Below are 16,570 nucleotides of genomic sequence, written 5' to 3' on the forward strand. Positions count from 1 at the left end.
TCCCGAGGAGATGGCGGGCGGGCGCTGAGGCGCCAGGGTCTTGCCGTGGTCTGAGCGTGAGCAGGCTCCCGGCTGAGCTCCTGTTTGGGCAGGCAAGGAGCAAAATGAGGCAAAGCCATTTGGGTGCCGAAACCTCAATTGTCGAGCCCTCGGCAGGGGCTCAACAAGAGCTTTTGCAAAGCTAATTATCGGTGAACGTGAAGTCCTTGCTGGTCTCTAAATATAAAACAAGAAGGGCTCCATTATTCGGACAGTGTAAGTTTTTTTCCTTTTAATTTCTTCTTGGGCAACTGTATCCCTTCATCTTTTTTCACCCCCTTTCTGTCTGTTCCCAGCCATAAAGACATTTACACTGGGACCGGCGCGGTGGCACGGCAGGTTCAGCCGCTGCCTGCAATTCGGAGCACTGGTTCAAGTTTTGCTTGTCCCACCCTAGGAAAGCAGAAGATGGGCCCTGCCACCCTGTCACGTGGGAGACCTGGATAGAGCTCCAGGCTCCTGGCCCAGCCCAGCTATTCCAGCCATCTGGGGAGTGAACCAGCAGATGAGAGATCTCTCTTTCTCTCTCTCCATTTCAAACAAATAAGTAAATCTTTTTTAAAAAAATACATTTAAACCGCAGAATAAAACACAGCCCAGGAGAGCCCACGGCATTTGCACTGCAGTCCCACAGATTTCCTTCTTGGATCACGGTTCATCCTTTTTTTTTTTTTTTTTTTTTTTTTGACAGGCAGAGTAGACAGTGAGAGAGACGGAGAGAAAGGTCTTCCTTTGCCGTTGGTTCACCCTCCAATGGCCGCTGCGGCCGGCACACCAAGCTGATCCGAAGGCAGGAGCCAGGTGCTTCTCCTGGTCTCCCATGGGGTGCAGGGCCCAAGCACTTGGGCCATCCTCCACTGCCTTCCCGGGCCATAGCAGAGAGCTGGCCTGGAAGAGGGGCAACCGGGATAGAATCCGGCGCCCTGACTGGGACTAGAACCCGGTGTGCCGGCATCGCCTATTGAGCCGTGGTGCCCGCCACGGTTCATCTTATGCATCAACTCAGCCCCTGCAAATGACGCTAAAAACACCCGCCGGCACCGTCCAAACCTTTGTGAGGACACGCCGAGGGCTCCACGCGCATCACACTAGGCCATTCTCACTGCAACTTGAGTCTCTTATGATCATTTTAGAGATGGGGAAGCTGAGGCCAGAGGGCTTGAGTAAATCCCTCAGTCACTCAGCTGTATGGGGCGGGGCGCATTTGTCATACTGAAGGAAACTGCTTTATAGGGCAAACTGCAGCCACAGGAGAAAGCACCATTCTTACCACTGGGGGACAGCAGAGGAGAAGGCGGGCTTGGGTCCCTACGGGGAGCCGTCACAGGCCCGGGCGCTGGCTTTCTTTACACACAAGTTACAGGCTCCATCACACACCAGGCAGAATCCGGTCACATCAGGGCTTGAACAGCTCAGCGGAGCCCAGAGAAACTGGCAGGTGCGGAGTCGCAGGTAGAGCTGCAGCCGGTGGCAAATCTCCTGCTGGGCCTGGGTGAGTCAGCCCGGGGTCTTGGCTATCTTCGCCACCTTTGGCAAAATTCTGGGGAGCACTGCAGGCCCGGGTCCTGAGCAGGCCCGGCCCGACCGGCTTTCACTGCGGCTGCTAGGCAGGAGGCTGTGGGAGGCCCCGGCCCTACAGGCTCACCGCCCCGTCATCTGCCCGGGTGCCGTCCACCAGGAAGGGACTCGCGTCTCTCAAACAAGCCGGGCACAGTGACGCCTCAGGTGCACGTGTAGGCGGAGATACGGCAGACGCTTAGCAAGCGCCAGCTGTGTGCTCCTCCAAGCACAGGACTCCGGCCGAGGGAGCTCAGAGCCGGCTGGGGAGCCAAGATGGGAGTCTGGGCCAGAGGCAGCTTCCACCCCGACAATAGAGCCCGGCCCCAGGAGTGCTCAGCACAGGGTCTGCCAGGTACTCCCCTCCCCCACACTCGCTCCCTGCAGCCTGGACGTGCGACCAAGGCTATGAGCCTCCCCACAGAGGAGGGGCGGGTGGCGGCTGCGGTGGGGCTGTCTTCCTCACTCCTTCCATCCGTCCTTGAGGCTCCTTCTCGGCTCCAGGGCTCCCTGGAGCAGCAGCCACCTGTGTGTGTCAGCTTCTCCCTCAACCTCAGCCTCTCCCATGGGGGGTCAGTTTCTAGAGCCATGTGCCAGCTCCTCTCTGTGCCAGGTGCTCTCTGTGAGCTTCTCTCTCCAGGTCAGCTTCTCCACCATGTTCCAGCTGCTCTCTCTGCCAGCTGCTCTCTCTGTCAGCGTCTCTCTCCAGGTCAGCTTCTCCACCATGTGCCTGCTCCTGTTAGCTTCTCTCTCCAGGTCAGCTTCTCCACCATGTTCCAGCTCCTCTCTCTGCCAGCTGCTCTCTCCGTCAGCTTCTCTCTCCAGGTCAGCTTCTCCACCGTGTGCCAGCCCCTCCCTCTCCTCAGTCTCGAAGTGCTCACTTCCTGCATCTCCGGGTGCCTCCCAGCCACGCCCGTCTGTCTCTGTCTCCCAGTCTGTTCCCAGGGGCTCCGTGTGGAAACCATTAGGGCCCCAAGTGCTTGTGAAAGTGAGTTCCCCTGAGTTCGGAGCAGGTGTGCGAGCCTGCTCAGAGGGCGGCAAACACTTCCGGCAGGAGGTGGTGGGAGCACAGCCCCACCCGGCGGGAATGTCACATTCCACAGCTCAGAGGGAAGTGGCCTGAGAAAGACCACACTGGGGCCAGTGCTGTGGCATAGCCCATAACGCCTCTGCCTGCAGCGCTGGCATCCCACATGGGCGCCAGTCCGTGTCCGACTGCCCCACTTCCGATCCAGCTCCTTGATAATGGCCAGGGGAAGCGATGGAAGAGGCCCAAGTGCTTGTGGGAGACCGGGATGAAGCTCCCGGCTCCTGGTTTTGGGCTAGCCTAGCCCTGGCTGCTGCAGCCATCCGGGGAGTGAACCAGCGGAGGGAAGACTTCTCCCTCTGTCCTCCCTCTCGCTGTGTAACTCTTCCAAATAAACACAAAAGCTTATAAAAGAAAGAAGTTCACACAGCCTCTGGGGCGCAGGCCCAGGGCGGACACTCGGGTCCCCAGCGCCGAGTCGCTGTTCTTCCTCCCTGTCCCCGCCGGGACCTCTCGCTGCCAGCCGTGCGTTCTGAAGCCATCAGAGCATCCTCACCAAGACCAGCTGCGATTCAGGCAAGACGGCCGTGGCTCGCTCCATGTGCATAGTGCTTGGGGCTCATAGGACTGAGCTGAAATCAACCCAACAGCACAGGGCCAGACGACCAGAGACTCGATGGGGGGTGAAAATGTGGCAGGGAGCGCGTGGTGGCCTCCCTGGTGCAGAGGGCAGCAAGGAGCCCCCGATGGAACATGGGCTGGCTCTTCCCCTCCAGGAGAAAGAGCCAGCAAATTCTGTTAGGGCGAGGCCACGCCCACTCTGTCACCTCGTCATCCCCGGGCCCTCCCAGCATAGAGCCTTGCACCAGTGGCAGTGATGGGCGACCTACAGGTCACACTTCACTTTCCGACCCTGCACACAGTCCCTGGAAAAAAATGGAGTTAAGAGATAAGTTGGCTTCAGTGCAAAAGAGTTTGAAATTCACGCATAGGAGGGGACATCAAAAAGTTTCCAGAAAATGAGGACTATGAAAAAGCTAGAAATGGACCTAAAAAAAAAAAAAAAAAAAAGAGCACCATAATTAACTCATCTTTTCATTCTGCTCTTTCACAAAACTGCTGAAAGATTTCCTTACTTATGTATTTATTTATTTGAAAGGCAGAGTGAGAGGGAGAGAGAAAGAGGGCCCCTCCATCCACTGACTCAGTCCCCCAACGTCCATAACAGCCAGGACCTCCATCCTGGTCTCCCATGCGGGTGGCGGGGATCCAAGGACTTGGACCATCACCTGCCGCCTTCCCAGGTGAATAGCAGGACGCCGGATCAGCAGAGCAGCTGGGATTCGAACGGACTTTCTGCTCTGGGGCACGGGCTTCACAAAGGGGCCTTCATCAGCTGCGCCACACTGCCCCTTTCTCCAAAGTTTCTGATGCATCTACATGTGAATCACCCACCCAAGGGCTGTGCGTATCCAAAACACAGCCCAGAAGACAAAGCCAGATCGACCAGGCGGCTCCCCAGGTTCCACAGCTCTTATTGTAGACACAGTTCTAACAGGCGGCTTGGCCCCTGCGCCTCCGACCCAGCAGGTGAAGAGGCAGGGAGCTGGAGTGGCTTCTTAGGAGGAAAAGTGAGGAATGACGCGGAACACGAAGCAGCAAAGCTCGGAACCCGAGGCCGTGGAGTGCAGGGGCAGACGGCTCCACCCACCTCCACAGGACTGCACTGGGAGCAGAATTGTCACCCAGACAAGGCTGCATTGTGCAAGCCATGGCAAAGGCAGGAGCAAGTCACTTGGTTCCACATCAAAGAGCAGGGCTGGAGCTGCCCCGCTGGCTCCAGACAGACCCATCTCAGCCATCGGAGCCTTGGCCGCCTCATCTGTGGGCCGCAGACCTGGCCCCGGCCCCCGGGGAGTGCTGGCAAGCGTCCACCAGCTCCTGAAGATGAAACACTTCCGAACAGCAGTCGGGACCAATTACACTGGAGAGGGGCCAGCACTGCGGCCCAGTGGGTTAAGCTGCTGCTTGCCACGCCAGCATCCCACACCCCAGTGCCCGTTGAGTCCTGGCTTCCTGCTAACGCACCTGGGAAGGCTACAGGTGATGGCCCACACCCTTGGGTTCCTGCCACCCACATAGGAGATCCGGATGGAGGTCCTGACTCCCAGCTTAGCCCAGCCCAGCCCTGGCTGTTGCAGCCATTTGAGGAGTAAACCAGTGTTTGGAAGATTCTCTCTCTCTCTCTCTCTCTCTCTCTCTCTCTCTCCCTCTCTCCCTCTCTCTCTCTCTCTCTCTCTCTCTCTCCCTCTCTCCCTCTCTCCCTCTCTCCCTCTCTCCCTCCCTGCCTTTCAAATAAATAAATCTTTTAAAAGACTGGAAAGCAGATAATACATTTTCAAAAATTTTCCAGTAATGGGGAGCAAATAACAAAAGACAGCGATACTTCCAGGGGTAGGTTTCCTTATCCAGAAACTTCCTTTCTGCGGGTTCCCTCGGGAAGCAGACTCACCCAGGAGGCATGGCGGACGGTGCCAGTCTCTTGGCCTCGCTGGGTTCATCTCCTGTGTCAGGGTCATCCATGACCTCAACCCGACACATCCCATGCTCAGGGACTGACAGAGCAGGAGGCTGGAGGTGCTCTTGGCACTACGGGTCACTGATGCTAACTGGGCCAAATGCTCCTTGGAGACTCGCTGCTCAGCTACGGGAGCTCGGCTGGGTGTGGTCAAGCCAGCTGCCCCAGGACGGTCACCAGTTGGCAGCCTGGGGGACCTCCCAGAAGGAAAGCCAGCTATGGAATCAGCACCGTTGTCACCACACAGCTCATTCTCACTGGCTGAGTGCCGACCGTGATGTAGGCATTGAGGGGCAAAGCAGGGGATGCCTGTCCCTGAGGCGCTCACGACCGACCGCAGGACAGGTGCATGGAGCTGAACACAACGTGATGACCGTCAGCCCTCACGATGCACTCCCCGGCGCCGGGCACTGTGCTGATCACTTTACACGATCTCTCCCTTCACACTCAACCCGTCCTCTCGTTAGCCTCCCCATTCCACAGATGTGGAAATCGAGGTCCAGAGAAATCAGCTTAAATCAGCTGCCCGAGGCCCTCGGCTGGCAGGTGGCAGAGCCGGGATTCAAGTTCAAGCTTTGGTCCCCAGAGGCCAGGCCTGCCACCCTATGATTACAGCTTAAGAGACAGGAACGGGGGTTCGAGGTGGGACTCTGGGGCACAGGGTGGGCTTCAGACCCGCCAGTTGGATATGAGTTCTAAGACGGTTCTGCTGCTCATTCGCTGGGGCCCCGGGGGGCAGGGGCTCCGCTTTGCTAAGAATCCAGGCCCAGGAAGCCTCCACCGGGAGCACCAGCAGTGCTGAGTACTGAGGGTGTGTGGCGCCAGCCTGAGCTCCACCCGCTGGACCAGAAGGGACCAGGATCAGCACAGGAGGTTTGCTGGGGTGGGGGGATATGGTCAGGAGAGGCCTCGTGGAGGACATGGCTTTTAAGGATCACTTTGGATTAACGTCAAGGATAAGGGACAGACATGAGCAGACACTGGAGCTGGAAAAGCCATGAGTCCCTTTGGGGAACAGTTTGGCTGGAGCCCAGAGAGAGAGAGGGAGCTGGGGAGTAGAACGAGACATGGCTGTAAGGGAGAGCGAGCCCACCGAGCGGCGGACTGGGCGGTGACACACACATGCTGTGGCCACTGCGTGTGCGCCACAGACCAGCGCTGGAGGCTTTTTCTTTAAAGCGGGCCGGACGATAAAGGCTGCAGGGCTGCAGCAGCACCCAAGGCGGCCGTCCTACCTCCTCTGCAGCCGCCCGCCGGGGCAGTGCTCTCCACCAACCTGGAGAGCAGAAGGCATTGCCTGCGGAACACCACACAGACTCGGCCGGGCCTCTGCCACTGTGCTGGGACACACACACACACACACGCATGCATCACAGGGTGAGCAGCCAGTGTGAATCTCTAAACGATTGCATAATTCTTAGGTGATACTAAAATAGCTGGGGAAGAATCCACTTTCATCTTTTTCGGGTGGGCGTTGCAGGGCTGAAAAGCAGCGCTTAGATATTCCTGACAGCATCATTAACAAGAAATCAGCCGCCCGCGCTAAGCTGCAAACCACCAGCTCCCGCACCATCCTGGGGCCACAGAGCATCCTGAGGTCCCCGGTGGGGGAGGGGAGGGGAGGGGACAGCCCCAGCAGGAGGCCGCCCCAGGGTCACCAGTGCTTCCCCGAGTCCAGAGCCGCTTCCCTGCGTTGGACAGAACCACCACCACGGAACCCATCCCGGCTGTTCCAGCCCCAACAGAACTTCCCGATTGCTCAGTCACTTGGCACATGCTCACGTCCAGCCTGTGCCTGCTCCTCTAGCCTTGGCTGAAACTGTATTCAAAATAATCTGACTCGCGGCGCCTTATCAGAGCACAGCCTATCTTCCCAGTCCAACTGCAAACGCCTTGCAGGAAGACCAGCGGGACTGGGCGCCTACGGCAACCCTGTGTCTGGGGCAGACCAGAGAGCAAATATTTTGCCAACAAGGCGAGACAATAAATGCATAGTTCTTAATCTTCTAGTAACACAATTGCCAGATTAATTCGTCTGCATACTCCAAGAGTCCAGAACACAACCGGCACACAGCCGTCCTGCGAGCAGCCTGCTGGAAACCGGCTTAACTCCAGTTGACAAGAAAAGCTTCATTCATTAGGCTGGGGTTGAAGAGGGGATGGGGATGAAGGGGCGGAGACTGGGGGGAGGGGGAGAGAATCTTCCAGGCGGCCAGAGGGTGCTGATGTGAGGCTGTGGCACAGAGACGGCTCTGAGCACCAAGCAGGGGCGGTCAACCTTGAGCCCACCCAGCGGGCAGCCCCTTCCCATGGCGCAGGGAGGAGGGGGGACACCAGCAGGCAGCTTCGTAGGTTCGATGGCAAAGCTGGGCAAGCGGGTTTCTGTCTTCTCTCTGCACCGAGCACTGAGGTTCTTTTCGGGGAGAGGAGGGAGGCTTCAGGAAGGAGGTCAAGGTTTGACACAGCTTTTGAGCCGAAAGGAGAGAGAACTAGATGGGGGTGTGGGTGTGGCGGGTACTGCCAGGCTTGCTGTGTAGGGCGGATGGCCTGGCTGGCATGGAGACCACCCCCGTCTACTGCACCAGCGTTAGTGACCAGTCAAGACTGGGACGCAAAGATGGCAGGACAAGGGAAGGGGCAGGCTTGCCAAGAAGATGGCTAACGTGTGGACCACGGACTCTCAGCAGACCAGGGGCTGGAAGTCCCAAAGGTGGCTCAAGCACATGAGGTTGTAGTTTGGACACCGGGGGAGGTGTGGGTGCCACTGACCACAAGGTCCAGCATGTGGCCTCAAGGGAGGGGGGTGGGAGGCATGGGGCTGAAAGGGGTCCCACAGCCTCATTTCAAAACCAGAGACCCTGAAAAGATCCAATCCTACTCTGCCCCTTGTCCAGAGCTGTCCTTCCCCCAACCCCCCCCCCGCCCCAGGGGATGCGAACCGAAGCAGGCCAAGGAGGACCAGGAGAGGCGCTGGCTGTGGCGGGGAGCCTGCCTGCGGCCCTTGCAGGTCCAGCTCCCCCCAGCCCAGCCGGCTGAGGTTCCGGTCAGGCGCTCAGGCCGGAAGCACGTGCCCCCCCACCCCCAGCGGTTGCCCGGGAGACGGGACTGTTTACCAGCGGGACCCAGCGGGGCGCAGGCCAGCGGCAGATGGAGCAGTGAGGTGAGTGCGGGCTGCCTGACCCGAGGGGTTCCTGCCCTGGAAGAGGCGGGGAGAGGCCAGTTCGCAGGCGTCCCGGGGGCAGCCTCCCCAGACCGGACCCCAGGAGTGTCCCGGGACAGGACAGTGGCTGCGCCCCAGGGGCAAAGCAAGCTGGGCCGGAGCTCACCGTCGCGGAGATGGGACGCCGCCCAGACGCTGCAGAAGCGGAGGGACCCCCGGGGCAGTTGGGCCATGCCCGCCCGGCTGGGCTGTCCAGATAGGGCCACAGACCCAGGGAGAGGAAGGGACGGCCCAGCTCCGGAAGCAGATGGCGCCGCCCCCAGACCTGCGCTCAGTCACCCAGGTCCCTGTTCAAGTCCCAGAGTTTTCCTTGCCCCACCCCCAGCCATTCCTTCTGTTCCTGGAGCTTAGTTCTTTCTCTGGCTGCCGGTACTTGGGGAGATTTCTCTCCGCTGCCTCCTACCTTGGGACTGGCCCGTTCCCTCCCCAGCCCCTTGGTCACTTGTGGCTCAGCGCGGGGGCCAGCAGAGGCCAGCGTGGTTTCTTATTCGTCTGGGCTGGGTCCCAACGTTTTCCCTGAGCTGGGTCAACACCACACCCTGTTGATTCCTCTGCGTGTTTTGGGGACGCTAGCAGGGCTGGTTGGCAGGGGGAAGGTATTAACAGATAAACATTTAAAAGACCAATTCGAATGTATGCATCTTGGTGTACCGCAGCAGATGGTGTGTGGGTGGCTATATTTTTACCGCCTTTGCTGTAGGGTTCCTGTTGGGCTGCGAATGGAACAGGTTGATCTGACCCTGCTGTGGCGGCCGGGGGCAGCCTTGGGACGCTGACCCCTGGCTTCGGCTTCTGCCTTCAAGTTTGCTTTGTGGCTTTTGGTGATGGATCTTGAGGGTTGAGCACCTGCTCTTCGGGCAGCTTCCTGGATACAGTTCCCTGTGTTTGTTTGCTGCCTCCTAGCAAGCCCGTGGGGTGCAGCGATTGTGTCTGAGCAAACAGGCCACTTGCCTGTGCAGGTGGGCGGTTGATGGATGCGCCCCCACCTACTCCGCCACCGCCACCAGGATCTTCTCGGATCACTGTGTTTGAGCCTGTGCCAGGCCTGGAGGTGATGAAGTGAGCGGAGTGGGGGTGGTGAAGGCTGCTGCAGAAGCCTTCCTGGACTCTGGGCGGCCGGCAGAGGTCGGGTGTGAGTATGAAGGCAGCGGTTGGCCCGGATCCCCAGGCACCTGTCCCCCCCCCCCCCCCCGACACCTCCTTGGGGGACAGTCGAGGTAACAGATGGTCCCTGGGGAGGAGGCAGGGGGTTGCGAAAGCAGGTTGGATGGAACGGTTTCGCCTGAGGGACACACTGGTCTGTAAATAACCGTGAGTGGGTTCCTGGGGATTAGTCATAACTGAGCTTGCTCTCCGCGATGGCTCACAGCCACGTTCTCTTAGGACCAGGGTGGCTCGAACATGACTCCCCCTGAGCACGGATAATTATACAGGAGCGAGAGGTACAGGAGTGCACGCACACACTCAAGTGCTGCTGTTAAAAATAACCCGGCCGAGGGGCCTGTGCGAGCGCATGGTGGAAGTTGTAAGGAAGAGGTTTCTAAGTTACCAAACTTACTGACAGTTAAGGCTTCCCGCGGCGGGTGTGGGTGTTGGGAGCCAGGCCTGTGCTGGTTCTGCGGAAGCTGTGGCAAATCAGTGGCCACTTCAGGCTGCAGAAGGGGGGCTGCTTTACCAGTGAGCTGAGCCGAAGCCAACGGCTGCACGGTTACGGCTGCCTCCTGCCATCCCCGGGGCCAACGTTGCAAAGCCACTTCACTGGATCCCCAGGGGAGGGGAGTGTCCCTCACAGCTGATGGGCAAAGGCATTGAGTTACCAAGGAACTGGGCAGGCTTTTTGGATGCCAGGGCTTTGCTAAGGAGCAGGCTCCTGTACCACCAGCAGCCAGATTGGGTGTGAAAGAGGAGGGAGAGGTGGGAAATGAGAGTAGGGAAGGAATCGGGTTGTGAGTAGACGCGAGTAAATGAGGGACCGGGGGGAGCTTCGTGCATAGATTTGGAGCTGAGCAGGCAGGACACTGCGTGTTGCTGGGTTGCGGTTTTGGTGGGGAGGATGAGGATAGTCCCTAAAATGAGGCCACGGTGGTGCCATGATGCCTAGTTCAGGGTTGTGTGATGCTGGGAGCTTGGCGGAGGGGGCTTGGAGGTGGAATAGAGAAGTGGGCCACTCGGAGATGGTTTCTCGCTGGGTGCAGAGGATGTAGGACTAAATGTACAAGTCCTGGGTTCTGTGTCCAGCTCTGCCACCTGCTAGCTGTGTGGTCCGCCGCCGGGCACCCTGCCCTCCTGGGGAGTTAGCCCATGTCCAGGTCCCTCCGCAGCGCTGGCTGGGACAGAGTTTGACAAATGCACAGCCCATGGACCAAATCCAGGCCCGGCACCTGGCTGTGTGTGGCTCATGAGACAAGAATAGCTCTTACATTTTTAAATCCTTGGGGAGGGGGGAACAAAAGAACGATATTCTGTGACATAGGAAAATTACATGAAATTCAAATTTGGAGGCTATAAATGAAGTTTTAGGGAGACAGCCACACCCCGTTCTCTGTGCTGGGTACCGCTGCTACGGCACCGCAGGGAGTGGGCAGACTATGCGGCCTGCGCAGCCACACACAGCCAGGCTCCGGCTTGTGACACAGGCACTTTGCTGGCCCCGGGACTAGAATCTGAGCGCAGGTGGCCAGACCCAGCAATGGAGACTTCCTGCTCCGCTCCCCCCACCCCGCCGCCCCTTCCCACACTAACAGGGCGATGGAGGAGTGCCCCCCCCACACACTCCATTCTGTGATTCGCAAGGCTGAGAGGAAGGACAGGAGGGAGGAGAATGAATTCGGGGCTGGCTGTGGAGAGCAGGAGAGACGAGAAGGGGAAACGGGGTCGCCAACCCTCGCTAAGGAGGCTCTCCGGGGACTTGGTCCACCTGCCTCTGCGCTCTTGAGTGGTGCTCAAATGGGGTGCTGAACCCCATTTCTCTGTAACTTCCACAGGGACCATTGCTGAACAGGCTTCCATGTCTGTGGGATGCTCTCGGCCACCCCTGAGGGAGGGAGGGAGGGGGGCTGCCCACGCTGGGAGCCAGCAGATTCCCTGGGGCGTGCCACGACCCGCCTGTCCAGGTCTTCCTCGTGTCCTTGCCCTCCCCCCAACACGCACACATCTCCTCTGGCTCAGGGCTGGGCGGACACTGAAGTTGTGCTGGGCCAGGCCACGGTCACTTCTTCAGCGGGCCATCCACGCTCGTCTCCGCCTCCATCAGCAGAACCGGGCCTTGCACCGGAGACCATGGGGCTCCCAAAGCCAGAGGGATTGTGGGAAGAGTTGGCCAGCCCCTGCTCTGGCTATAACGTGCCTTCCTCCTGAAGGCCCCGCCTCGTGAGAAGAGCAGTCACTCACTCCCTGATACAGTGCTTCATTTTCCTCCAAGCTGTGACGGCTCTCCAGGTCTCTCCCCTGTCTTTCCCCACTGGAGTAATTTGGCTCACTGGTACAGTCCAAGTGCCTAGAATGAATGAATGAATGAATGAATTGCAGCTGGTGTCTCTCTCCAGATGCCAGAAATCCAGACAGAAGGCCCCCAGGCTGTGGCCCATCCTTGCTTATTCCAGGTACCTAGGGAGTGACTGGCTTGGGTCCAGGAGTCCCCGGAAGTGGAAACCATGGCCTCCTCTATTTTGTTGTTGTTGTGGTTTTTTTCCTGCTCCCTTAGGGACCTTGAGAAGCGATGGCCAGAGAAGGCCCTGTGAACATCCCAGCAGCCGAGCGCAGCACCATTGTCAGCCCAGCCGCGAATGGCTTCCTGTGGCAGCCAGACTCACTCCAAATGCACGTGGCAAGGCCCAAGTCCGCCAAGGGCCGCACACGGCCGAGTCTGCCCCGAGCCCAGGGCACGGAGGCGAGCTCTCCCCGCACCCCAGCTTCTCCACCTCCTGCCATGCCCTGCGAGTCGCTGAGCAGCCAGAAGCCAGGGACCTGTGCACCCAGGTCTCCAAACCAGGGAGCCCCCGTAGGACTCCCCGAGCGGCGGCAGCAGCTGCCTGCTGGGACTTCCTGCTCTCTCAACAGGTACCCGGTCCTTCCTTCCATCATGAGAAAGAACCTGGCGGCCGGGGCTGTGGACAGAGTGGCTGAAAAGGCCAGCTCACTGCAGCTGGACAGCGTCCCGGCTCCTTACCCAGAGGACTCCTACGCCATGAAGACTCGCGAAGACTCCAGAGCCCTGGAGAGGAACTTCGGCGCCCAGCCCAAGACCCAGGCTTTCTGCAGGGCTGGGGACCTGGAGGAACCATCGGACCAAGAACCCAGGCTGCTGCTTGCCATCAGATCACCTTCAGGCCAAAGGTTCATCCATCATTTCCGGCCAACGGATGACTTACAGACCGTGGTGGCCGTGGCCGAGCGGAAGAACCAGGCCACCTACCGCCCCTGCAGCATCGAGACCGTGGAGGTGCCCAGGAGACGCTTCCCCGACCTCACCAAGTCTCTGCAGGAGTGCAGAATCCCCCACAAGTCAGTGCTGAGCATCTCCCGGGAAGAGGAGGAGGGCTGGCCCTGAGTCCACAAGAGCCAGCTGGGGCCTTGGGGCCCTGGGGCCCTGAGCAAGGGGCGTGGCCGAGTGCTGGGACCTCCCGGGTCCGAGTGCCAGGCAGGCCTGGGGCTGCTGAGGTCCTGGCGATTCGTCTCCTCTGAGGCTGTGGCGTCCACGCGTGTGCCGCGCTCACAGCTTGCTGGTGCCCTGGAGCGAATCGGCAGAGAACCCAGGCTGTTCCTGAAGACCCCTGTGGCTGGGACTCCTCTCCAGGGTGGCGAGTCTTGCTCACACAGCTGTCCTTTCTGGTTGCCTTCACGCAGAACTCTGCTTGTCCTGAAACCGCTGGTTCACCTTTCTGTATTTGGTGCAGGATTAAACACTTCCCGGAGAGGATCTGGTGTGGTCAGTAGCCAGGGTTTAGGCGAGGCCTCCCTGGCATTGTAGTGCTCGCGAGCAGCCGGGAGCAGCAGGCTGTGGACTCCATCTTTGGAGGCACCCCCTCTGCTGGGCTCGGTGGGGCCACGGCTTCTTGGGAGGTTACTGTTTGGGAGAGGGGACCTCACAGGGGTCGATGGGTCCTTCACACCTCTGGCTCCCTCAATAGGTCAGCATTCCTAAGTGAGTCCCAGAGCTAGAAAGGACGTGGCTTCCGGGGCCCCGGATCAGCGGGCTGCTGCTTTTCCGTAGAGACGAACGAGGTCTGCAGATTCGGGAGCTGCTGTCTGCATGCAGAATGCCTCCCAGTTAGCAAAGCCAGAGCGCCCTGCTTCCCCTTGGCTTCTGTCAGCCATGCAGCCTTTTGTGTTTGAAATGTACAAGCCTGTCAACCAGTGCAAATGTGTGCCAACAGCCCCCGCGGCTTATCTGGGCAGGGATAAGTTGCATCAGTGTCTTGCCGACGTCACACATGGCCGTTCTTTGGTGCGATGACAGCAGGGCCCCCGGTTGTCTGATTGCGAGTCTTCTGGAAGGGGGGGCACCTCACTTGGGTTCCTTAGCCGTGCCCGTGCTGACAGCAGGGGCCACGCTCCTCGCACCTGCCTGCCTGAGCCCGAGCTGTCTTGTTTTCCCTACTCTGAAGCGGTGACGTGGACAACTTGCCAAAGTTCTCTCTTCCTGCGAGTCCAGCCGGACTCCTGCAGCTCACATGGATCCCTGCCACAGCCAAATCACCGCCCAGAGTAGGGAACATGGAGATGTTCTGGCATCTGCCGTCCCCCGCCCTGTCCCGGGCGCAGCCATCACGAAGCCCTGGGTGCTGTCATGCGCCCCACCTGCTAGGCACCAGAGAAGGCAGGAGCCGGGGGTTCTGGAAGCGTGTGAGCTGTGGCTGCTTGTGCACCGACACGGCAGGCAGTGCAAATGTTGCCTCTGCACACCCGTGCTAGCACCGTGACTCTGTGCTCTGCAGAAGGCTCACCCGGTCCTGCCTGCACCCCACACCACGCGGATCTCTCGAGGACAGGCTGTGTCTGGACGTTTTGCCTGACTTCTCAATCCTGGACTGGTTCGGTGAGCCTCTCGGGCCAGAAAGGTCAGCCGGACTGGCAGCGCCGCGGGCAGGCCCGAGCAGCCGACGACCTCCTCCAGGTACTGAGCGTGCCAGCAGGGGCCGGTGGCTGGAGCCTGGGGCCCACAGAACAGGAGTCTGCCTCCCACCGGGACTCGCACACGTGACTGTGCTCCTGATCGGGAGGGCTGGGGGAGGACCTCCCATGCTCACACCTACTCAGTGGTAAGAATAAAATCCCACCCACCTGGGACCTGGCACTGTCCCCACAGCAGAGAGCTCCGGAGAACTTGAGGGAAAGGAAGCATGCGTGGCGATAGATCTGCCTTGGAGTTAGCGGCTCTTATTTAACTTAGAATTCGGGAGCGTTAAAAAAAAAATGGAAGGCACAAGGCATGACAGTGTTTCAGGGTGTATGATTATGGCTAGATTTGAACCCTCATCACCAGCTTTTTTTGGGGAGGGATATAAGATGATGGTACTCACAATAAAATCTGATTTTTGTGAACCGCGTCAGTGGAGAAGCACAGCCTGTATTTGGCCCAAGACTCCAGCTGCTGCCCCCCTAGTGGGCAGAGGGGCACAGTTACCTGATTCTCTGGGTGCTCCCTGGAACGCGAGGCTATGGCTATGGCTGCCACCAGGTCCCCACTCCCAGGACACTCAGAGGCCCGCTGCAGAGGCCCCAGCTTCTGCCTGAACATTTAGCTTTTCTCTTGGAGAAGAGGCTCCTGAGTGCTCACTCCCTCGCACTCTGATGAGTGCAGAGTCCTTGGTGGCCCTGCACCCGGGGACGCCAGCTAAGCACCTGAGCCGCTGCTCGCCGTGACCCTGCGTGGGTCAGCCTCGCCTGTCTTGATGTCACAGACCTCAGTCATCCATCTCACCCATGCTCTCTGAGGATCTGGTCCGTGCCACACCTGGTGACAGGCATGGGTGCCCCAGCCGACAAGAGAAATGCTGGTGAGAACATATGGAGGCCCTGCTGGACTCTGAACTCAGAGCTGCCGAAGTGGGCAGCTGCCGCTGGAGCCATGCAGTACCCGGGGCGAGGAGCGCTCTGTGCCACTGCTGTGTCTCTCCCCCCCTCCCGCCCCCACCTTTACCGGTGATGGCGCCGGGAAGACTGCTCATTAGGACTGTGCACGTTGCATGGGCTGACACTTGATGGCAAGTTATTCCAGTACATTCCCTGACAAAGCCCAGTAAGTAAATCGGTCTTGGCAGCCGAAGGAACAGCAAGAGAAAATAAGTGACTCACGATTTAGAATCCAAAAAAAAAAAAAAAAAGCACCAGCAGATGGCAGATGTTTTTAACACAACAGTCCTGGCCTTGAATTCAAATACCTGGGGACCCAGCCAGCATCCATGAAGCCAGGGTATCTTGCTGAAGAGCTGGTCCCTGAGCCTGCCTGGGGGCAAGCGGTCACCCCAGAGCTCCCACGGAACACACTTCACAAGGAAACAAAGGCAAGGCTCGAGGGGTTCCAGCCCAGGTACTCACCTCAGGACGCCTGCAGGATCACCAGCTTTGCCAAGGCTGGTGTTGGAGAAACGAAACTCCACTCCGGTCCATGCTCTTACCTGCCATTTTCAGTGGGTTCCTAATGCCCGGTGAGGCCACCCAACCCCCAGGGGCCATGCGGGGCACTCTGCCCAGGCTAGATGAAGGTCTTCGTAATAAGTGGAGATACCGGAGTGTGGGTTTCCTGCCGTCGGGGCGTGGCGTAGAGCAGCTTTTTACTTGGAAACAGGCTCTTTGCTTTCTCAAAACAGAACCACAGAGGTGGCCCGATCCTTTTGCCCCTGGCACTGGCCCCGGTGTGGACATCACTCCGACAGTTCCCCGGGCAGATCCACTAAAGCAAAGAGAGCACAGCGGCTCTCAGGTCCCCGAGTCGACCCACTCTGGCCACCGGCAACCAGGACCAACCAGACCCCACCGCGGGAGTCAGGAAAGGTCAGAGGCCACGGTGGGGGAATCAGCCATCAGTTGCCAACACGCGAGCCTGTAACTCACATGACAAAAATAACGCTGGGTGCTGTATTTTTTTTTTTTCTATACTGATGATGTGCCATTTTCCCTTTCCCAACAGTCCTCGGGGCCCCTCTGT

General features: G+C 59.0%; 1 protein-coding gene across 1 annotated transcript; it reads left to right on the forward strand.

Moving 5' to 3' along the window:
* Positions 1 to 12,139: 12,139 nt before the first annotated feature.
* On the forward strand, positions 12,140 to 12,970 carry UBXN10 (UBX domain protein 10). Its single transcript, XM_062193138.1, has one exon. It carries the CDS (start codon positions 12,140 to 12,142, stop codon positions 12,968 to 12,970), a length of 831 nt encoding a protein of 276 aa, XP_062049122.1.
* The last annotated feature ends 3,600 nt before the right edge of the window (positions 12,971 to 16,570 follow it).

The sequence above is a fragment of the Lepus europaeus genome, chromosome 5 (genome assembly GCF_033115175.1).
Source record: "Lepus europaeus isolate LE1 chromosome 5, mLepTim1.pri, whole genome shotgun sequence".
NCBI classification, from domain to species: domain Eukaryota; kingdom Metazoa; phylum Chordata; class Mammalia; order Lagomorpha; family Leporidae; genus Lepus; species Lepus europaeus.